Source organism: Sphaerodactylus townsendi, linkage group LG11, assembly GCF_021028975.2.
Source record: "Sphaerodactylus townsendi isolate TG3544 linkage group LG11, MPM_Stown_v2.3, whole genome shotgun sequence".
In the NCBI taxonomy this organism is placed as follows: domain Eukaryota; kingdom Metazoa; phylum Chordata; class Lepidosauria; order Squamata; family Sphaerodactylidae; genus Sphaerodactylus; species Sphaerodactylus townsendi.
Window position 1 is genome coordinate 27,798,278 of NC_059435.1, and position 22,826 is coordinate 27,821,103.

The 22,826-nt window shown below is 40.9% G+C and overlaps 1 protein-coding gene across 4 annotated transcripts in view; it reads left to right on the forward strand.

The window, feature by feature from the left end:
• Nucleotides 1-333: 333 nt before the first annotated feature.
• LARS2 (leucyl-tRNA synthetase 2, mitochondrial) overlaps nucleotides 334-22,826 on the forward strand; it is a 70,754-nt gene continuing 48,261 nt past the window's right edge. For 2 of the 4 annotated variants that reach the window (XM_048511231.1, XM_048511233.1), the window contains exons 1-7: nucleotides 359-424; nucleotides 830-1,085; nucleotides 6,579-6,707; nucleotides 13,388-13,479; nucleotides 14,138-14,198; nucleotides 15,548-15,637; nucleotides 17,389-17,532. In XM_048511231.1, coding sequence (XP_048367188.1) covers nucleotides 366-424; nucleotides 830-1,085; nucleotides 6,579-6,707; nucleotides 13,388-13,479; nucleotides 14,138-14,198; nucleotides 15,548-15,637; nucleotides 17,389-17,532 — 831 coding nt within the window. In that variant the 5' untranslated portion in view covers nucleotides 359-365. Of the gene's footprint in view, nucleotides 429-829; nucleotides 1,086-6,578; nucleotides 6,708-11,001; nucleotides 11,114-13,387; nucleotides 13,480-14,137; nucleotides 14,199-15,547; nucleotides 15,638-17,388; nucleotides 17,533-22,826 lie in introns of those variants that run through there. The other 2 variants (XM_048511232.1, XM_048511234.1) reach the window with 2 other exon arrangements.

Sequence of the window (22,826 nt, forward strand, 5' to 3'; positions counted from 1 at the left end):
TCTTTCCCCCTTACAAAAACGGGACTCTCCTGCAGTCAGGAACCCTAATTGAGGAGCCAAGCAGATAACATATTTAAGGATAATTTTTTAAAACAATGTTCCAGTGTAAATTCTAAACTATGCCAAGTAACTCTCAGCGTTGTCCAGGGCAGAACATGAGAAGGATATATGAGAAGCGAGACGGCGTGGAGAGCGAAGAAAATCCCTTTTAAATGATCTCACCCCACCTCTTACTCCGGCCTGCACAAACTTTCTGTAAAAGATTCAAACCGCACACGCCGTCCCGCTCAGCTGATATGCAGCCCCGGGAAACTCACGCCCACTTTGTTGTGCCCGGCTCTGCGCCTGCGCGGGCAGGAGGCAAGATGGCGGCGCCCATGTGGGTAGCGGGGAGGTGGGGATGGCGGGTTCCTCTTACTCGGGTGTAGGTAATGTGTTTATTTTTCTCTCCAGACTCTCGCGGGGTTCACCGGTGCCTCCTGTCTGCTGTCCTTTTTACTTTCACGTTCATCATACATGCCAATTGCAATAACCCCGTTTTGCAATAAATAAATAAATAAATAAAGTGAAAAAGGAATGTACCCTTACTTGGGAATAAGCCCTGTTGAACTTATTTGGGTTCTCTTCTTACGTAGGCTCGGACCGGAAATGTATTAGATCTTTCCGCTTTCCCGTTTCTGTTATTTGGGGGGGGGGGGGGGTCTGAATATCATTGTGATTCACTGTTAAAACCAGTATATTTCTGTTAAACGGAAGATTTTCATTATAATTTTTATTGATCAGCAGTGTTGCCAATTAAGGTGAAGTTAAAGTTACTTTGTTTTTGCAGAACTGCTACCATTTGCAGCAGAATGTGGCTCCCCTGCTGTCGAATCCTTCGTGTTTCCTCTTGTTGGCCAAGGCCTTGTCATGGAGCCCTGGACCCAGTTACATGGCAGGAGAAGCTAGTTCAAAGAAGCATCCGATCTATTTATAGTGAAACAGGACAATGGGAGAAGAAATATGGACTGGAAACCAGGAAGAAAGTGGAAAGTTGGTGGCGTCCAAGAATAAAAGAACCGTTCAACACAACTGAAGGGACAGATGTAAGCATTGCTATATTGAAAATACACACCTGTCTCTCTCAGCTAGCTCTCGTGGATGCATCAGCATCATAAAGTCTTTCTCAGACTTTCACATGTGTTCCTAAAGCTGGAAGGGGCAATACAGGTCATCTAGTTCAACGCCCTGCTCAATGTAAGATAAGCCTAAAATATCCCTGATAAATGTTCCTCCAATTGCTGCTTGAAGATTGCCAGTGATGGGGAGCTCACCACCTTCCTAATAAACCAATTCCACTACTCTTACTGTACATATTTTTCTTAATATCCAGATGGTACCTTTCTGCCTGTAAGTTTAACCCATTATTGAGAGTCCTATCCTCTGCTTCCAACAGAATCAACTCCCTGCCCTCCTCTAAGTGACAGCCCTTTGAATACTTGAAGAGAACAGCCGTGTTCCCCTCAACCTCCCTTTTTCCAGGCTGAACATTACGAGCTCGCTCGGCTTTTCTTTGTAGGGGTTGGTTTGCACCTGCTCCATTTTCTCCACATCCCTTTTGAAGTGAGGTCTGAACTGCATGGCTGCTTCTGAAAAAGCAGCCCACATTAAGACTCTCTCTCTCTCTCACCCCCACCCCCCACCCCCGCTGTAACATTTAAGCACACATATTTGTGTTGTACATAGATTTACTAAGTGCTTCCCTATCAGTTAACAATATGGGGGGAATGCGAGAATGCCACAAAACGTGTGCCTCAGCATTATGAGGATAAAGAAGAAAACTTGACACAAGGCTGCCCATGTGGAATATAGGATGCGGTTCTGCTCCAGGGATTCATTCCACTAAATCCAAATTCAGTTTTTCCTTTTTTCCCTCTTTTATTTCTTTAAGAAAAGGAAAAAAAATCTTTAAAAGATATATAAAGAGAAAAAATTATAACAATGGTGGCAGATCTTATGCATAAATTTCTATAAATGGTTTCAAAATATCGAAAAATAAGTCCATATCCAATTTCTGTTTACATGCCATGCATTCAAATATTGGTTGAGTACTAAGGTCCTCAGTCTATTGACTTACCAGAGGTAAATCATTTTGCATTCATTTTACCCAGAGTAGAATTTCTGTGTTCTGATCCAGAATTCCAAACACAAACAGATATCTGAAGGCATGTGAATTCACAAGAAAGCTTATACCAAGAATAAAACTTTGTTGGTCTTAAAGGTCCCTTTGGACTCAGGCAGAGTTGTACATATGCTGTCTTATATCAATGACTCTTGTACATGTGCAGTTTGGTTGCCCACATAAAGTTCTCTTTCCATCTATAAAAATGTCTGTGTATCATAGACCTACAGATTTCGAGTCCACATATGCTTCCATGACTTCATTCAGTATTTTTTACCAGCCAAGAGATTAAGTTCTGCAATGGAATGGAATGCATAATGATGTGGCTCCTTGTAGTGTATCTGTTTGGTGTCTAGTTGTATATTGGAGCTGTTGTACATTGCTGTGAATGGTTGCTACCATATAACTGAATAGATACACCATAAGCTGGTGCATGGATCTGCCTAGTATGTCACTTTGAAAACCTAGATCAGTCAGATTGTATTTCATCTGCTATCCATTGTATGGAATGCTGGCCATTTTCCATTGAAAGGTTGCATGTATGCAAAAGTTTTGAAGGATGCGCTTTCCAGTAGATTCATCGGTGAGCATTAATTCTGCACATGTCATCTTGCGCAATGGAATACAGGCAACCCAACAAGAGAGGATAGGTCACACTGAACCTTAAATGACTTTAAGAGAGAAGCTTAAATACTGTGTGGCACCTGGAAGGGACAAGGCTGTCCTATAGTGTAGTAACAATTCATATTTCCTGAGGAGCTGAATTGGGTATTCAGGAATAGATGACTTTTTCCCATATAAATATCTTACTTGACACAAAATAAAAATGGGCTTGTAAACTTAAACTATGTCTTCTGCCAACAAGTGTTAGCTAAAGTGTGGCAGGCAGTCCAGAGTCAAGGCGGGCAGCAAGCAAAGACATAGTCAAACAGTTTAAAGTCAAGGCCAGCAACAAGCAAAGGAGTAGTCAAACAGTCCAGTCAAGGCAGGTTGCAAGGAAAGGCATAGTCAGGCAGTCCAGAATCAAGGCACAGGGAGACAGGCTGAGAGCTGGAGTTCAGTGGAAGATCAGGTCTGTAGAGCTTACCAGGAAGTACACTCGTTGCACCCAGGCTGAGCTATCCCCAAGACAGGGCTTCAGTAAAAAGCCCCTGCGAACGGGTCCAGGATCCTGTGATGACTCAGTCTTCCTCTGAAGCAGATGCCTCCAACTCACAGAACCTTCTACCATAGCAATCAGCAATGCAGGCGCTTTTCCTTTTAGCACTTAGCTGCTGCCTTTGCTTTTGCCTTCTTTGTGCAGCTGGCTCATTACTCAGCTTGTCTGAGATAAGGGATGGCTTTCTCAGCTGCACAGCATCTGACTCTGTTGCTAGCTTCACCTTGGCTGGCAGGACAAGATTCTGAGCTAGGTCTGTTGCCTTCAGCTCCTAGTCCACAGTACCTTCAGGCTCCACGACACATTCCTCATCTCCCAGGGACTGGCTCATGATACCATGTGAATAAATAACTGCACTTTTGTCAATATAGTCCTGACTTCAGAAATGTGCATACTTGTATTTCCATGCACACAGTGGAATATTAGTTTGCCAATTGTGGCCAAAGTAGATGTGGTGAAAGGTCATTGTGTCTTTGTACATTGTCCACACCATGGGCTATTCATAGATAAAGTTGAGGAAAAGTCATGGCTTACTGGGAGAGCACCTGCTTGGCATGTAAAGGATTCCAGGTTCAAGCCCTACCATCTCTAGTTTAAAAAATGAGGTGTCTTAGAAAAAGATGTTAGTACAGTCAGTTGAAGTGAAGCAGTCAAGAAAGTTGCATGCTTGCTCATTAGAGTATAGTCTCAAGCGAATATGAGAATTATTCATTTTTATGCTTTGCCTTTGTCAAAACCATTATTTTGTGCACTATTGAAAGTATCTTTTAAAAAAATTCCTCAAAGAATTACAGAAGTAAAGATTTAGGGGGAAAAAAGAAATACATTAATCTGTAATAGTATTGGTCAGTATGCTGAAGAAAAGCTTAATCTTGACACTGAATCTACTTGGTTTTAACCAAATAGTAATTCCAATTTTTTAAAAAGCTTAGTGGGCAAATGCATATAAACTTAAACACATAAACTATAACATCCTAATATCAACACATGTGCCTAGATCAGACTTTATAATACTTAAAGCTAAGGCTCTTACTTTTCTTTGAATTCATGTTCCGTTTTTCTGTGAACAAAGTTTGTCAGTTTAGCCATAGTAAAATGCTCTTCTTTCTTAATTTCCCAGTTCTCTTGAATGGGATGTTCTTCCCTTTTCCAGCTAGGGATGTTCTTCCCTTTTCCAGCTAGATACATGGGATGTTCTTCCCTTTTCCAGCTAGATACAAAGGTGACTCTTCCTGTTAATAAATACTGTTAATAAATACTGAAATAATTATTGTTGTTGTTTTAGTAGGTTTTCTGGGGAAATGCCTAACAGCATAGTTTGAGTCCATTTGAATTTTAATGTAGTATTTTTTGCATTTCTATGTGGATCATTATCCAGAATTTTTTTTTGCCTTTTAATGTATGGAAAAATGATCCAGGTTTTTCTTGACATTTCCAGCATGTGCCCTTATATTTTTTTATCCATTTTTCTAATGTCTTCTGGGGTTATATATAGCATCTATGAAAGATCTTATACCAATTTTCTTTTAGCAACTGGCATGCAGTAAATTTTATATTTTTAGTCCATAATGTTTCCCACTGCTGAAAGGTAATCTCGGCTTAAAAATTGTGCATCTATTTTTAACTTGTTCTGTCTCTGAATCATGTCTAAGTAATAACTTATAAATTCTGCCTATTAGGCATTGTTTCTGCTGAGTAATTTCTCTTACAAATTCTGACATTTCTCTGTCATTTTAACCCTTTTAAATTAAATAGCCTCAGTGCTATTTGAAAGTATGTCATCCATAAAATGTCTTTTTCCTTCTCCTTTAACTTCTTGCCAAGATTTGATCTTCCCATGATTATTAGTCATAACTTTATATAAAATATTATCATTATTTTTGGGGTAGTCATACCATAATAAGCTCCAATAGGAGATATTAACAGCAATTTTGGCATCTTTTATGTGTCTTCATCCATATTCCAAATAATCCTCTTCTTAATACATGCTTATCTTTCTGTCAAATTTGATAAGTTTTGTGGCCATAATATAATTACGTATACCAGTTTTCAAGTCATATGTCTCTAATTTTATCATTCTTTATCCTGGGTTTTTCATCCAACCTGTAATCTAAATCAAGCCATCAGCTTGGTAATATCACTCAATATTAGGTACAGCAATGTCTCCTCTTTTCTTTTCATCTTGTAAGACTTTAAATCTGATCCTAAATATTCTATGATTCCAAATAAATCCATCTATGTCAGACTGCCATTCTCTTAGTGTTCTGTCTTGTATACATGTCGGTAACCTGCGAAATAAAAATTTTAATTTTGGCACTGTACTTATTTTAATTGCAGCAATTCTTCTGAACCAGGATAGTTTTAACTTAATCCATCTGGATAAATCCTCTTTTATTTTTTTCCAAATAGCTGAATAGTCTTTAAATGATGTTTCATTTTGACCTGTTACATGTATGCCTAAATATTTCTCTGTTTTAGAATCAACATCACAGTCTGTAAGTTCATGAATCCTTTGTATTTCTTGCTGTGCTGAAGCATTTAAAATGATTGTTTTCCTTTTATTGATTTTGCAGTTGGAGAACGATCCCTATAATTCTGTCTACATCAAGCGTTTAATTGATAATTGTGGGTTTGCAATGATTAACGCTGCATAACATTTCATGTTAAATTCTTCTTTTTCAACTTTGATACCTTTAATTCAGTGGTCCTGCCTAAGTGCCAATACCAACACCTCTAATACCAGATTAAATAGCAGTGGTGACAAGAGACATCCTTTTCAATTTGAAGTTCTTCCATAAGAAGTCCATTTGGTAAAATTCTGGCTTGTTGTGTACTGTATATACATCTGATTCAGTTATGGAACTAGTGTCCACATTTTAAATATTGCTTTTTTCTGTCAGTGAAGAAGATATATAGTTTCATTAACTCATTTGAGGGAAAGACTATGTTAGATTATTTTTTTTTGGACTTTTTCTGCTATACTTGTCCTTTGGTAATCTCAAAAAGAAAAGCCAGTGTGACCTTAACTGCTGTAAAACTTGCAGCTCTACTTTTAAAATTGGATGGACGGGGAAACTGTAGTGTGATATTTTGAAAATATGAAATGCGTTAAGTAATTTTTGGTTGTTTTTTTAAAGTTGAATCCTATCAGTTGTGATCATGAAAGTACCACTGGGAGAGTTCCTGTTTTGTTTTACAGCCGCAGACAAACAGCAGATTCTCCCCATCTGAAACCTACACATGTTTTTGTTTGTTTAGAAATCAAGACCGAAGTTTTATGTCCTCTCAATGTTTCCATATCCTTCTGGGAAGCTTCATATGGGCCATGTTCGAGTCTACACCATCAGTGATGTCGTTGCGCGATTTCAGAGGATGAGAGGATTGCAGGTATCAATTACTAGACAGTCTTGCCAGCATTGGCTTAGGAACTTCTTTGGGCACGTGAAAAGGGGCAGTGATGTTTTTGCTTTAGAAAACAAAAGGCAAAATTTAGGAACCAGGTGGAAGTAGAACCTTTTATTTGAAAAAGTTATTGAAAAAACCAACATAAACTGCGAGGCCTAGATTCAAGAGAACATTTCTCTGACCAGCTATCATGTAGAACCCCATGCCGTTTTGTTCTTTTTCAGGCTTCCTTTCCTTCTCTCTCTCTCGTTCTCATTTACTACCCTTCATTTCTCCCAAGGCTGCCATGCTTACAGTGTGGATTTGGGTAGAAATGCTCCAGTATAAGTCCATCTGTGGCTGTTTCTGTTGATACCAATGCTGTTCCAACAACACGCATTTTAAGCTACCAGCCTGTGTGTCAGATAGCAGCTGTAGCCATTAAGTGGTAATTCAGAGGGTTTAGACTGGAATAATTCTGCATAGGACTATAGTGTTATCCTCATATCAGTCAGCACAGGTGTATAATTCTGATTTTCCTCTAAATTTCTGTCTCTGATGGGGGGCAGAAACTGATCTCTGGGGAAGCTTCCAATGCTTTCCAGCTTGCAGGACAAGTGAAAAATGCAGTGGACCTTTCTGTGGAACGAACGCAGTTAAAAATATCCTCAGAAGTAGGAGAGGGGATGAGTTTATTAAAAGTAATGGGCCTGTCTAGAATTCCCGCTAAAAATGTGCTGTGAGCTTTTGAGGTATTGTGTTATTTTCCTTGCAGTTCCGTCACCAGATGTACCTGCATTCCAGACAGGTCTTTTCTTCAGCATCACTTCTCGGACTGTCAGTTTGCAGTTATTAGTTGGGAGTGCAGGTGTTTTTGGCATGAGGATAAGTTTGTGTTGTTTCCCCGTTGCCACTGCAGCTGTCAATACAAAGCACCGGCAACAGGGCTTCCCCGTGGCAGGTATCCCTGCTCCAATCCCTCAGCAGAAGCCCCACACACATAGCCAGGGCTATTCCATGTTTTAAAAAAATAATGGAAATCGATTCTTGTTATATCAGTCTGAGTACCAGGTTCTCAGAACCACTAGCTTTCATATTTAAACAAGGAAGTCTCTAGCCTCTTTCATTGTGTAGATATCCCTTTCCTCTCCCTATGATATCTCCCTGCACCTCAAGAGGGGTGAGAGACTTAATTCCCCAACATGAAACGTAGGGAAGCCTGTGATGGAATCCCTTTGACACAGAGATTTTTAAAAGTAAATATCCCCACCTACCCCCCCATGGCAGGGGTAAGAAATGGCTGTCATAGGGGTGTGACTAGGAAAACTTAAACTTTCCCACTCCTATAGCAGCCATCCAGGTTTTGCTGTGATCATTCTCACATCTTTGCAGCACAATTGGTTTGGGAAAGACTGAGAAAAAGCTGTGGAATCCCCAGGAGATGCATAAATGTACCACGATTCTGTGGGGAAGCAGGAAGAAACCAAGTTCCCAGTGTCATCAAACCCAGGCCAAACAGAGTTTTTGAAAAAGGTCTATAACATGGCCTTTCTGGTTGAACAGCTATTGCAGAGATATGTCCTTTTCTGAGTCCTGGAGACATTGTAATTTGTACCTATCAAAATGGGATTCTTTCCATATTCAGTGTTTCTGTTGCTGTTATAATTGCCACATGAAGTGTACTGACACGAACATCACGGACAAACGTGACATTAATAGTGGCCCTTGCCATTTTTGCACCATTTGTGAATTTGTGTTTTTTTTTTAAATCAAACATTTCTCCAGTGTTTATATTCATTTTGATGATACAAATAGAATACTTGTGAGACCCTCCTTTTTTGGATGGCAAAATAGTAGCATGGCTATACTTTCTCCTGTCTTACACTCACATTGAAGTGTCTGTACTCAACTCTCCCTCTGCTGGAGGGCGTGTCAGTCAGTCTGAAAAGGGTAGGTGAAGGAACGACAAGCCTCACAATCCATGATCATGAGGCACTGTGGTTTTGAATCTCAGCTTGCAAGAATATTTCACTAAGTCGTGGGAGCAGCACCCTTTTTTGAATCTGGCAGAGATTGGAAACGTGCAGAGAAGGGCAACGAGGATGATTGAAGGATTGGAGCACCTTCCTTATGAGGAGAGGCTGCAGCGTTTGGGACTCTTTAGTTTGGAGAGGAGACGTCTGAGGGGGGATATGATTGAAGTCTATAAAATTATGCATGGGATAGAAAATGTTGACAGAGAGAAATTTTTCTCTCTTTCTCACAATACTAGAACCAGGGGGCATTCATTGAAAATGCTGGGGGGAAGAATTAGGACTAATAAAAGGAAACACTTCTTCACGCAACGTGTGATTGGTGTTTGGGATATGCTGCCACAGGAGGTGGTGATGGCCACTAACCTGGATGGCTTTAAAAAGGGCTTGGCTAGATTTATGGAGGAGAAGTCGATTTATGGCTACCAGTCTTGATCTGCCTTGATCTCAGATTGCAAATGCCTTAGCAGACCAGGTGCTCAAGAGCAGCAGCAGCAGAAGGCCATTGCTTTCACCTCCTGCATGTGAGCTCCCAAAGGCACCTGGTGGGCCACTGCGAGTAGCAGAGAGCTGGACTAGATGGACTCTGGTCTGATCCAGCAGGCCAGTTCTTATGTTCTTATGTTCTTATTCCTGTGTGCCAGTGGCAAGCTTCAGAACTTTGGAGCTGTAGGAAAGCTGTAGCTAAAGTTTGCTCTCTTTCCCTCAGTTTAGTAGTTGAGAGTCCAGACACCTTAAGAGAAAGCTTGCATCGACGTGAAGCCATCAGCATGAATTTCCTCTCTTCTGTAACCTTCTGTAACCTTCTTGAGCATCTCTTCTGAATACAGTTGTTGGAAAGTGTTCTTGCGGTCGTGATCCAAGAATCCTGTTGTCTGGAGCCGAGTTGTTAAGTGAACCTCAGAGCCCAAGAGCAGGCCTGCTGGGTCCGATCAATGCTCTAACTAGCTCAGCGTCCTGCTCGGCACAGGAGCTAGCAGCCAGTACCTAATTTGAAGGACATATTTTTTGGCAAGTTGCTGAAGAGATGTGCCGATGCTTTTTGCACAGACAGGTGCCAGGCAAGTAAAAGATACAAACGGAGTGGATTTTCTTACTTTCATTTCTGTCTCGCTGGGAAGATGCTGTGAGTTCCAGCCTGGTGATTCAGATGCTGAGGGAACTGGTGGGAGTATCCATATGCTCTCTTCTCCTTTTCTCCCCCGCTATACAGATTTGTGATTCTAGCATTAGCATTCACTATTGCTTCTCTTCTGAGTGTCCCTCTAGTTTTATTTGCATTTAAATTCCTTGAGTCCTGCATTACCCTTGAAAACTGGCCTATTACAAGTTCATCAAAATGCATTTTAAAGAACTTTTAGCATCCATTTGAAGCCAAGAAAGAATGGATCCCAAATCATTTTCTTTTTCTAATGTACTTTGAAGGCTACATTAGTCTCCATGGGAACAGATAAATAGACCTGCTTCAGAGATTAATCTATGGGTAATTGACAATGGGCTGGAAATTATTTTTTTCCCCAACTTGTGTTTTGCACAATGTGTTTGTCTCTACGGTAACCATTAAATACATCTTCTGCAGAGAGTAATGAATGAGTAATGTTTTTTCTTACACTGATGTTTGTCAGTCTAACTTCGAGTGTAGAAAGCATGTGGTGTTTCCTGAGTAAATTTTCCACTTAACGGAAGGCTTCGGGCCATTTCCACCGATTCCCTCTTTTGGTACCGACTGTTCCTTTGCCTGTCATACACTGTTCCTGAGAGACCCCAAGACCCCTGTCCTCTGGAGCAGCATTTTGTGGAGATCAGTAGGGGAGGGGGACAAGTAGGAACGTTTCATTCCCTGACAGAAGTGCCTTGTGTGAGCGGAAAAGTTAGTCTGGATCCAGCATTATAAGAGTGTACAAATTTGAGGCTTTACTTATAACTCAACTATTTTTGTTGCTGCTGTTGACCATCTGCAGGGAACTTGGGAAGAAAGCAGAATTTCCTCTGCCCTTGTAGCGCTGTTTTCCATGATCAGTAGGTTGTCTGTGTGCAATGACAGCTTAGGAGAGAAGACCTTTATTCTGAGTTTATAGGACATGTGTGCACTGCTTGACAATGGAAGGGTGCAACTTCAGTTATGGATCCCTGATTATAGGACTGCTTGGAGCTTGAGCGTTGTCTGTTTACTGATTGCTTCACTGTTGTGTCAACTGTGATTGTTACTGGATTGGATGCAGACTAAATTGCAATTTCTACCAATTCCCCGCTTTTTCTTGCAGATCCCCCTCATGTTACTCCTCAGAGCACCATTTTTGTGGAAATCAAGTGGGGGAAGAAGAAAAGTTATGTTCTGCCTTTGGAAAATTTAGTCTAGCACCAGTCCATTAATTGGTACGTTTTGTCCCGCCCTTCTTCCAGCGTGGTGTAGTGGTTAAGAGCAGGTTCACTCTAATCTGGAGAACCAGGTTTGATTCCTGTCTCTGCCACTCAAGCTGTGGAGGCTTATCTGGTGAATTAGATTAGCTTGTGCACTCCAACACATGCCAGCTGGGTGACCTTGAGCTAGTCACAGTTCTTCAGAGCTCTCTCAGCCCCACCTACCTCACAGTAAAACTTACAGGTCTGTTCAGTGCCACAAACCCTCTTTTTGTTTGGACATGTAGAGTTGGTATTTCCTTTGGACTATTTAATCAGTGTTAGAAACAGCTGGATGAAGAGAATTGGTCATCCAGTACAACTAAAAATAAATGCCACTGGAAGAGGGATATGTCTGAATTGCATGGGTATGTCTTGAGTCTATGTGTGTAAAATGCTGTCAAGTCACAGCTGACTTGTAGTTACCCTAGTGTGGTTTTCTGGGCAAGTGATTAAGCAGTGGTGGTTTGCCATTGCCTTCCCCCATCTTCCTTGGATGGCTCCTTTTCAAGTACCAACGCGGCTTAACTTCGAAGACCTGATGAGATTGGGCTGTATGCTGCCTTCTCTCTCATATATTTTCAGTAGCCCTTGTCAATTCAGACTTGGTGAAGCATGCTTATTAGAAGTTGGATCTATGAGGGCTCTTCTTACAACTGATGACCAAGGCGACATGTTGCACCTTCCCAGATCCCTGTCTCCCAGGCTGTGAATAGCCTCAGTGGCTGGTAGAGCTCAGATTAAGCCTAAACTGCTAAGACATCTGTAACGATATAAAGCACAGGTTTACCAACATACTCTCCAACCTATTTTGTTGATTGAATGATTGGTATTATTTATATCGTGCCTTTCCTTGTGTATGGATTAAAGCCAAATCCCAATTAATTGCACCTCTCCCTCCTCCCCCCCAAACATAAGCCATGGTCTATTGTTAAAAGGCCAGGCAAGTAGAATGGCCTTGCAGTGCCGCTTAAACATTTATAGAAATTGTGTTCTCCTCACCTCCTCTGGGAGTCCATTCCACAGAGTGAAATCTACAACAGATTGGGCCTGGTCTCTGGTTGATGCCTGGTGAGTGAGGCTAAGTAGGGGACGTCTAGTGCATGGCAGAAGGAGTAAAGCAAATAGAGCCCTGGGACGTGTGGAAAGAGATGGTCCTTTAGACATGTGGGTCTTAAGTTGGCCTTTATGGGATCTATCCATAGATTCCTATTTGGTTAGCTGTTCTGATGAACAAGAAGGGGATTCCAGGTAATAATAAGAATTTTCGTAAGTATTTATTATCTGGTAAGCTTGTAGAATGTGCAAAGGTGAGGAGGAATGGTTCTGATTCATTCTCATACGGTATGAAAATATATTCTATATCTGTTTTGTTAGCAAAATTGTGTTTTTCCATTATCCATTTAAACATTATTTCTACTCAAATGGCTTTTATTACTCCAAATTCTCTTCTGACCCTTTCTATTAAGGACATTATCGTAGAATTCCATTGGGATGTCGGAATAATACACCATTAGCATATTCTCTGGTCTTTGCAAGCTACATGTATGTCCATTGATGGAGACTGTCCATCAATGGCTTCAGAAATATGCAGATTAGAAAAACAGAAGAATATGGTCCATAATCTCTTTTGCTTGGTCGTCCCAGGTTTTACTTCCCAGAACAAAGGTTTTTGGGGCTTTTGTATCTAGAAGCATTTTCTGAAACTCTAATCTCAGGATAAAGACTTTTTTCCCTGCGAATTTAGTGGCAAAGGAAATGCTTCTTCAGATCTATTCAGGAATGCTTCTGTTCTTTCTTTATATATTTCAAGGTTAAGCTGAGGTACTGAAAACAGATGCTGGGGTTGAGCCCTGGCACAAACTTCAGTTTTTCTTTTATTAGCTTCCCAGTCATCCATATTTAAGGACATACATCTGGCAACTCAACCAAGCAAAGCCAACATTCCTTCCTCGCCAAAGCATCTGAAGAAAAAGAAAAGGCACTGTGCTTCTCTTGATAGGAATTGGAACTCACCTTTTGTGTACAGTGCACACAGCCTGGAGCTTAAGCAGAACATAACCCCAAGCCCCACTTCCTGCATAGTGCTCAAAGCCAAATTGTTTGTAGCAGTTTGGACAATTCAGTGAAAGAGTGAAAAATGTTGCTCTGTGAAAGATTCTTCATTATTTTGAGCCCTGAAGGTCTTGTTAAATCAGCTCTGGACAGTGACAAAGGACAACATTCTCTTTCAAAATCCTTGTCCTACAGGTCATTAATCCGATGGGATGGGATGCATTTGGTTTACCTGCAGAGAATGCAGCAATTGAGCATGGATTTCACCCAGCGAACTGGACACAAAGGTGCTTTATTTTTCTAGCTGTTGAACACAGTTAACAGTGTTAATTCAAGAGATGATGCTTCGATTACTCTTCAGTGCTCCCTCTCTATTTCAGTTTCCTTTCATTCCATGGAGCCCTGTATATTTACCATGACATTATTATAATCAGGCCTTGCTTTAAAGCTAGGCTTGAGCACATTTTTCTTATTTTTAGTACATACTGCTGTATGCTTTCTGCTAGATAGGACAGTACCAGCGGCAGCACCTAAACAGACATCCTTCTAAATCCATTGAAGAAAATAAATTTAGAAAAATATAACTGCTTGGGATTGTACTACTATTAAATTTGTGCCTTAGAGAGCCACTTCATGCACTTATGAATTTATAAATCTTTCCCTTCATCGCACCAGAAATGAAAGATTTAAATTAAAGGTGGTATCCTGGATATCCTGAGAATTTTGTGACCTGCGATGCTTTGTAATCCAGAGTGAGGTTCCAAAATCAGCTGCTTGCAAATAATGAATGACTGGTAGAGCAGCATGGCAAATATGAGGGACTAGTGAGGTCAAAGTAAGGACAGCTCAAGTCAGAAGCCATGGGGCAAACGGAGCATTGGCCACCAGCGATTCTTTGGCATATTGGTTTCCCTTAACTGAAATTGGTTTTATTTTGCCCTGCAGTAATATTCAACATATGAGAAAGCAGCTTGATGAACTAAACTTGTCTTTTAACTGGGATCGGGTAAGATTTTTTCTTCTTTTGATGGCAATACCTCTAAAATGTATGCAGTGTACTTTCTGAAAGCAAAATTAACTGAAAGAATACAGAAGTGTAAACATATATTTCGTGTTTAAAAGCATGAAGAGGGCTCTGAACTTACTTGAAAACCTTGGGTTAGATCCAGAGATTCCTTCCTTCATTCATGAGGCATGTTTTACTCACAAAAGTAGCATGTTTCATTTCAATCTACTAGAGGGTTGTGCTAGAAATAAAATCCAGATGTGTTGCTCTGCTTTCATAGCCTTTACCCAGATAGATGCATGGGATTTCCTATAAAAATTTTCTAGTTCAGCACTGTGCTCGTGAGCAAAATCATGCACAAGGAAGGGTTTGTAGAATAGAAGTCGCTATTTTCTTTCTGGTCGTGATTTCTTTGACTCCCAACTTCTTTTTTCTAAAAGTTGTCTTTTGAGATTGCAAAAGAAGTCACTTCATACTTTGTCATCATCTTCTCTGTGTTACTGGTGAAAAGACAGCTTTGATTTTTCTCTGCCTCGCCTATTGTCTGCTTTTGTGCATGGCCAGAGTAATACGTTAATGCTCACTGCCTCTATAAAGACCCTCATAGGGTCCATATTACCCAGAGATGTCAATCAGTGAAGCTCTTTATGTGAAAGGATGTTGCCGGCCCAGTCCTTTACCTCAAGGCTCATAAGATAGCCTTGCTAGAAATACTGGTGCAGAGCAACAAACGCCTTACAAATTCATTTCACTCTTAAACTGTAAAACATGGTTAGTGCTACTACCTATCCTGTAAAATGAATGAACTTGATCCCACCTAAATCTATGCTGGATTGTGGCCAAGAAGTCCTCTCTCAAGAGTGAACATAAGAACATAAGAACTAGCCAGCTGGATCAGACCAGAGCCCATCTAGTCCAGCACTCTGCTACTCGCAGTGGCCCACCAGATGCCTTTGGGAGCTCACATGCAGGAGGTGAAAGCAATGGCCTTCTGCTGCTGCTGCTCCTGAGCACCTGGTCTGCTAAGGCATTTGCAATCTGAGATCAAGGAGGATCAAGATTGGTAGCCATAGATCGACTTCTCCTCCATAAATCTGTCCAAGCCCTTTTTAAAGCTATCCAGGTTAGTGACCATCACCACCTCCTGTGGCAGCATATCCCAAACACCAATCACACGTTGCACTTTCATTAGTGCGCTCATTTACAATGATGGTATTTTATTATCTGCTACTTTTCTATTAAATGGAGAGCATTCAAGCATGCCAGAGTGTTTACAGGGAATTGGATCGTCATTTAGGGGACTGTTTTGTGTTTTGATGTCCTGACATCCACTCTTACTCTGTTTACAGGAAATAACCACTTGTTTGCCAGACTACTATAAATGGACTCAATATCTTTTTATCAAACTTTATGAAGCTGGATTAGTTTACCAAAATGAGGTAAGTTCAACTCTGTCTTGATCAGTTTTAGAAGCACCTTTAAAAACCTTTTAATTTTTGAGCAATAACGTTCTGGTTTGTTGTCATGGAGGAGACTGTGCACTAAATGTGCGAGAGAGAATAAAAGGAGGGAGTGAATGTGCATGTTTTTTTTCTTCATCAAATGACTAAAAAGGTAGGTGACAGATCCCTGTTCTGATGTGTGGTATAATTAAGTGTTTCAAATTATGTTGTTACGTTGCCCATGAACAATTAAACAGTGCACAAACGGTAGATTTTCTCCTTTTCTATGGGAAAATGTCAAATTTGAGCGGCTCCTAAACACCTGTGAGCACAAATTCACAAAGGTTCAGGTTGGAACAAAAGTTGTTAGTCTTTAAGGTTCTACTGGACTTCTGTTTTCCCAAAACTCAGGACACTGATGCAGAGATTCGTGCCAATAAAGGTTTTCTGTCTATCTGATTTGTAAGAAACTTAAAATCAGGCTTACCCCCTTACTATGATGTGGCTGACAGCCATATGGTTTCCCCAATCCACAAAAATAATTTTCCTTCTTGAATTAAATCAGCCTAATGCTAATAAAAGTCTGTGGGATTAGTTGTAGGTTTACCTTCTAAGAACATCAAAAGAGACCTGGTGAGTCAGTCTAAAGGTCCATCTGAGGCAGCATCCTCTTTCCACAGTGGCCAACTCACAAGTATGAGATCATCATTTGGTATTCAGAGACAGGCTTGGCTCCGAATATTGCATTTCTATTTAACTGTCATGGCAGAGGCCAGAACTTTACAATGTCATCATATCTACAAGTACTGGAGCCTCCTGGGAATTTCAAAGCTCTGATCTAAAACACCCACACAGCCAGTCCTGCACATCTAAAGGAGCTTTGCACTTGTTTTTCTCCAGCAACAGCCCTCACATGCCACTTGGAGAACTGCTTTTTATACTAAGGGGCATCTCCAAAGCAATTTGTGCCATGTATTGTCGAAGGCTTTCATGGTCGGATTCAACTGGTTCTGGTGAGTTTTCTGGGCTGTGTGGCCATGGTCTGGTGGATCTTGTTCCTAACGTTTCACCTGCATCTGTGGCTGGCATCTTCAGAGGTGTATCACAGAGGAAAGTCTACACTGAAGATGCTAGCCACAGATGCAGGTGAAACGTTAGGAACAAGATCCACCAGACCATGGCCACACAGCCCAGAAAACCCACCAGAACCAATTTGTGGCATGTCTCAAGGGTCTTGTGTTTAGGGGGGAAAGGTAAAAAAAATCTTGGACACATCTAAAACAAGTTTTTGGATCTGGCCGTAAATTCTCAAATGTTTCTTAGTAGGATCAGTTAAAATTCCAGTCATTTCTGGACTGTATTATCACCATTTTCCATCACCTCGTCTGTTGGGGAAACAAATTCTCGAATGTGTATTAACGGAGCTTTAAAAGTATCTGACCACGTGGGCTCTGGTCCAGGAAAACTTGTATTGAAATAAAACCTTGCTCGTCTTTAACATGTTTCAAGACCCTTGTTTATTTTTATTGCAGCAGACTAAACACCGCCACCACTCTGGAATAAAAACAGATCATTAATTGAGTCCTATTACATGGTGATTTCTCAAAGTGACATGTGCTAGGGAATCAAAAGAAGTGACTTTGTATCAACCAGATCTAAAACAATGGCTCTGCTCTTTAGTGGCATGCTTATTACATTCATCCTTCTTCACCCACGATCCTCTTTTTTTTAATCCTTGCATCATTTAGGCCATGGTTAATTGGGACCCCGTGGACCAAACTGTTCTTGCTAACGAACAGGTGGATGAAAATGGCTGTTCATGGCGCTCAGGAGCAAAAGTGGAGAAGAAATATCTCAAACAATGGTTTATTAAAACATCCGCCTATGCAAAGGTATGATTATAAATGATTCTGTGAACTTCCTTTAGGCTTGTAGGAACAGAGCAGTTCAAAGCATCTTTTGAAACTGTGTTAAATTAGTGGTTTATGTTAACAATTTTGTTTTTAAAAGGCTTCATTATATTCTCACGAAAACAACTGCTTTTGTGTGTGTGAGGAAAATAGTCTTGTGTGGTGCATAACTGTTTTAAGGAAAATAATCCTCAACGCACTATTTTTGCTTCTTATTTCTTTTCCTTTATGACAAATTATAGAAGATTTACAGCCCGATCTGCAGGGGGGATCAATTCTTGGATATAATGTGGGTTGACGCCAGCAGATGTACCCTCTTCGGGGCACTTACCCTGGTGGAGGGGCAAAACCACTACCGTGTTTCCCCGAATATAAGACAGTGTCTTATATTATTTTTTGCTCCCAAAGATGCGCTATGTCTTATTTTCAGGGGATCTCTTATTTTTCTGTGTTCTGTTAGTCGGGCATGCTTCCAAACAAAAACTTTGCTATGTCTTACTTTCGGGGGATGCCTTATATTTCACACTTCAGCAAAACCTCTACTATGTCTTATTTTTCGGGGATGTCTTATATTAGGGGAAACAGGGTAGCAGGCAGATGCCACAGCGTCCTGGAACCCCCAAACATGGGGCTGGGGTGTGCTTGAGGTGTTCCTGGCAGTGGAGCTGACCTTAGTTGCCTTCCAACGGGCTTTCAGCCTGGGAACGCCTTCCTTCCTGGCCTCAGATGTATGCCATGAAGGCATTTGCCCATTTTCCCTTATGGGAGTTTTCGGTGGTCAGGGTTCTCTTTTCCTTTTTTTGCCTGGTGCCACCGGGAATCCCATTGGAGGTAGTGCAGTAGCAGCATCCTTTTCAGTTGCTTTCTGCTCTGGATTGGGCTGTTAGTGTTACGGTTTTACATACAATGTTTTTTGAGACCCAGTGTTATGGTTAGATCAGGACCTGGGAAATCTATGTTCAAGTCCTCATTCTGACTTGGAAGCTTGCCAGGTGTGATGATCGTGCACGTTCAGACTCTCTGAAGAAATTTTTCCCTCCAGAAGATCACTGGAACTGTGATCTTCATGAGTATAGCATGTGAATGATGTTGTATAGGTATACAAATCTTATCCCACCCAGTCTGCACACAGGACTCACTTCAACAGCTAAAAGTGAGTCCTGAACCCCATTGGTGAGAAGTGAGTCATCATTCATGCCATTCCTTAGTGCATTATGTCTGAGGATAGTTAACTGTTTATATTCAGGTTGGCTCTGCTTAGTTACGCTTTAGCAGAGTCCTGCAATCCGTCACACTGGGTAATCTTGGGCAAGACACAGGGTTCTTATGAAGGGGAGAATGTTATAAGCTGCTTTGGGTCCCCAATGGGGATACAAGTTGGATCTACATGAATTATATACTAATTAAGTAATTAAAATCTTTTCAACGTAACTTATTTCCTAGCAAGTCTCTGGCATTCTGCCAGTTAACAGCATTTGACAAGTATATTTTTCTACTGTTTCTTTGTTGCTTTCTTTTAGTGACTTTCAGCAGCCGTATTATAGCTTTAATCAAACATTGGTCCGCCAAGGCCCTGACCTCAATAGTTTCCTCTGCTTCTTTCTAGAACAACTAGCCTGTAAATAAGTCACACCACAGAGTAGCTGGATAAGGATTACTTGAGCCTGAGGCAAACAAGTTGAATATGACCTCTGCACCTAATGCTGCTTGGGACTGTAGCAAATTTAATTACCTGTTTGCTTTCATTTATGTCTTCTCTTTTTCACTTAGTTTTTTTCCTGACCAGTACCTTCCATTTTTCTCCTCACTGTCTTAAAAAGTCCACTTAAAGTTAAGTGCATGTCATTTGGTATATGGTAGTATCTGCATTAGTTTGCATTTGGAGTAATTGTATTATGGTTTATGGAAAAAAGCTAGGAGTCACTGAATACCAGCACTGAATATCAACACCTGAGCATTACACAAAAAGTTTCTGCACATCATGTCTTCACATTTTTCTTTTCCTTAAGAATTTTTTTTGGGTAGCAGTCAACCTTAAGGGTTTGGTAACATGTGAAAACTTGCACACAGTAATATGTCATTTGATTGGTCGTAATAAAAGGTCTTATGTAGTTCATTTGGTTTTGAATTTAACTTTCCAATATATCATGCTTTTACTGTTGACTGGCAACTAACTGCCCATGTAGATTTTTTGCAGAGGGGCTATATCTCAGTGATTGAGTACCTGATTGACTTGCAGAAGATGCCAAAGTTGATCCCTGGCATCTGTAGTTAAGGGGGCTAGGTAGTAGGTGATGTGAAAGTCCTCCTCCCGGGACTTCTGAGGTCCCTTCCGCACATGCGGAATAATGCACGTTAAATCAAGTTTGAACAAGTGGTAAAGGAAAGAAGTTTTTTTTAAATTATAGCAAATTTGGACCACTCTGTGATTGATCTTTCTGGTCCCTTCCAGCCAACCATTTTACGGTGCAGCAAATGTGCAGCTGAGGCCAGATGGTCAGACAGAATTCAGGGATACTCTGAAACGCTGGTTTTCTTCTGAAATTTAAGGATGTGTGATGATGCTTCAACAGACACCATTTACAATGAAGGCATCAGCCAGGTGCAATAGCTGAAGCCAGTTGCCTTACTATCACAATAGAATTGGAAATGCTTAGAGCAGGAGTGTCAGACATGCAACTCAGGGGCTGGATTCAGCCCCTTGAGGGGGCTTATTGGGCCTACTTTGGGTTCACCAGACCATACCAAGAGCAGGGGGGGTGGGGTTGCCTCAGCTTCATAAGCTCTCTCAAGGCAGCCACCCCATCTGGCTGGGGGCTCACATGCAGGCATCTCTCCCTATATTTTTCTGCAAACATGGAACCTTTTTCAGGTTTGCAGAAAGTTCTGCCTTGACCATTCAGAGTCAGTGGATCGAAGTATCCAAAGATTTACCAACTTTGTTATGAGAATATAAGATGTATTTTCCCAACTCCAGTAACCTTGGAGCCGATTATGCTTGGTGGTGTAAACTGCCTGCATCTGCTTCTCATTCCCTTATCTAAGTTTCTGCAAGTCAACAATTCACTAAGTTCCAGTAAGGAAACTTTTATCTTAACTAGTTCTCCAGCCTGAACTAGTATTTGAATAAAACATGAAACTATATTATACCAGTTTCTTGGCAGTCCAGACCTCCACAGCCATGTACTCTTTAAATTATTTTTTGTTTGAATCCTATACTGCTTTTTTTCTAACAGTATCTTACAATAAAAGCAACCAATCTAAAAATTAAACACAAACTACAGTTTATTCACCACCACAGACACAAGCCTATGTCACATCCTTCCCACCGAGGCACATTCATTACCTGATCTTTCTTCCTGGTTATAAGTTGGAGTCATACTTTGTTGTTCAACCTGAACATATTTGCAGGTACAGTGTTTAAAACTACCCCCCCCCCCCGTTTCTGTATGAGTGGCTATTCTGGATGTGTCTGCTCTGAGAGCAGATCTTTCGACAGGGGTTGGGCATTCAGGTAAACTTAAACCAACCAACCCCTCCTCAAAAAAAGGCATTTTGGCTTTTTTCAAGTTTTTTTTAGTCCCTCCCTCCAAAATCCAGGCTATTGGGCAGAACCAAATAGCTTGGTTCCAAAAATGCTGAATAGGTTTTGACCTTTTTTGCCTTTGGAGCTGCCTGTAGGGGGGGTCGGGTCTTCTGATCCTCACAGGCAACTCTGGCATGCAGCTTGTGAAGTCCACATGGAATCCAGTACAGCTGCCCAGGGGGGAAGGGGGGGAAACAGGGGTGGGTCTCCCAATCCCTGCAGACAGCTCTTTCACGCAGTCTGCAAAGTCAATGCAGGTTTTGCCGGGTGCATGGAAACCAGCAGAGCCAATGTGTTGGTTCAGCTTTTTCTTTTGGGGGGACAATTTCTGCTGTGTCTCTTCATTAAAAAAAATATTGGACTGGTTAATTCAAAGTGATGCTGATATGCAGCAGAATTGCTGTTCCCTTCCTGAAGGGAGCAAGGCCACATCAGTATCTCAAGCAGAGAAGCACCGAGCAACTTCATCTGTCTTCACCACATTGGGTGGAAAGGCCACGTAGGAATGTTTTAAACAAATAATCTAACAGCCTGCACGAATGTCAGTGTTTCCTGTCAATGGGTAAGACCGTGACCTGATCTCAAAGAAAAGTTCTTAAAAATGGGTAACTGGATTGCCAGGAGAGTGGAAAATATATTTCCCTCTTCTATAGAATTTTTGCGGGCTTTCTATTCTTACCCTCCTTATGATCCTCCAGCACAGCTTCCGTCATTATTTTTGTTAAAACAGGGAAATATTCAAAAGCCTTTTCAAGGTTTTGCCAGTTGTGGAAAGCTTCTTTTTCTTAGAGGTGTTATTAGCCCAGCTTTCCAAACTCTCATGACCTTCTCTCACATGGAACAAGCTGTTGCCCCTGTTGTGGACAGAATAAGAAAAATGAAACGTCAGGGCAGCCAGTAAAACTGGATTCTTCGTACTGAGTCCATATATTTTGCAGCAAAGAAACATTTGGTAATGAAAGGATTAGTAATCTATCAAAAATAATAGCTTTGACAAATAACATCATTATCTTCTGCAGTGCTGTTGGCTGGAATCGTTACTGCCTGAAGTCAATCACTAAGATATAGTTCAAATATTATAGCAGCAGTTCTGCAAGGAATGGATTTATTGAATAATATTACATTTATTGTTAATGCCTGTATGTCTGTATTTAAAGTATCTTGCTTAATAGTTGGGTTTAGAGCTGGAAGTACAAAGTGCCATATAATATTTATAGGTTTCTATAAGTTGTACACGTCACTGTTTTGAAGAAGAGAAAGAGGAATCTTTTTAGATGGAATGGAAACATGAACTCTGAAGTAAGGGTTTGAGTATCTAAAATAAATGATAATTCTTATATGTTTTACCTCAGCCTGTGAAATATACTGGTTGGGAGGTATCTGGCTTTCTGCCAGGGAGCTACAGGGCCTACAATATTGACTTGGTGTACACCTATTATTTGTGGTCATTAACAACTCTGTCCTTGCCTCCCTGGCAAACACAGAGAACTCAGGATGGGATATTGCTTCTGAGAGGGTGGCTTATCTGTTCTACCCTCCATAGAGTAAACTCTCCACATGCTCTGTGCTGTGAATAGGAAACAGGGATGTCTCACTCTATCCTGGGTCTAGAAGAATGCTGGAGCTTTGGTTTCCTCTCAAGAACAAAAAAACTACAGCTAGATCACAAACAGCTTTTTAAGTTCTCCTG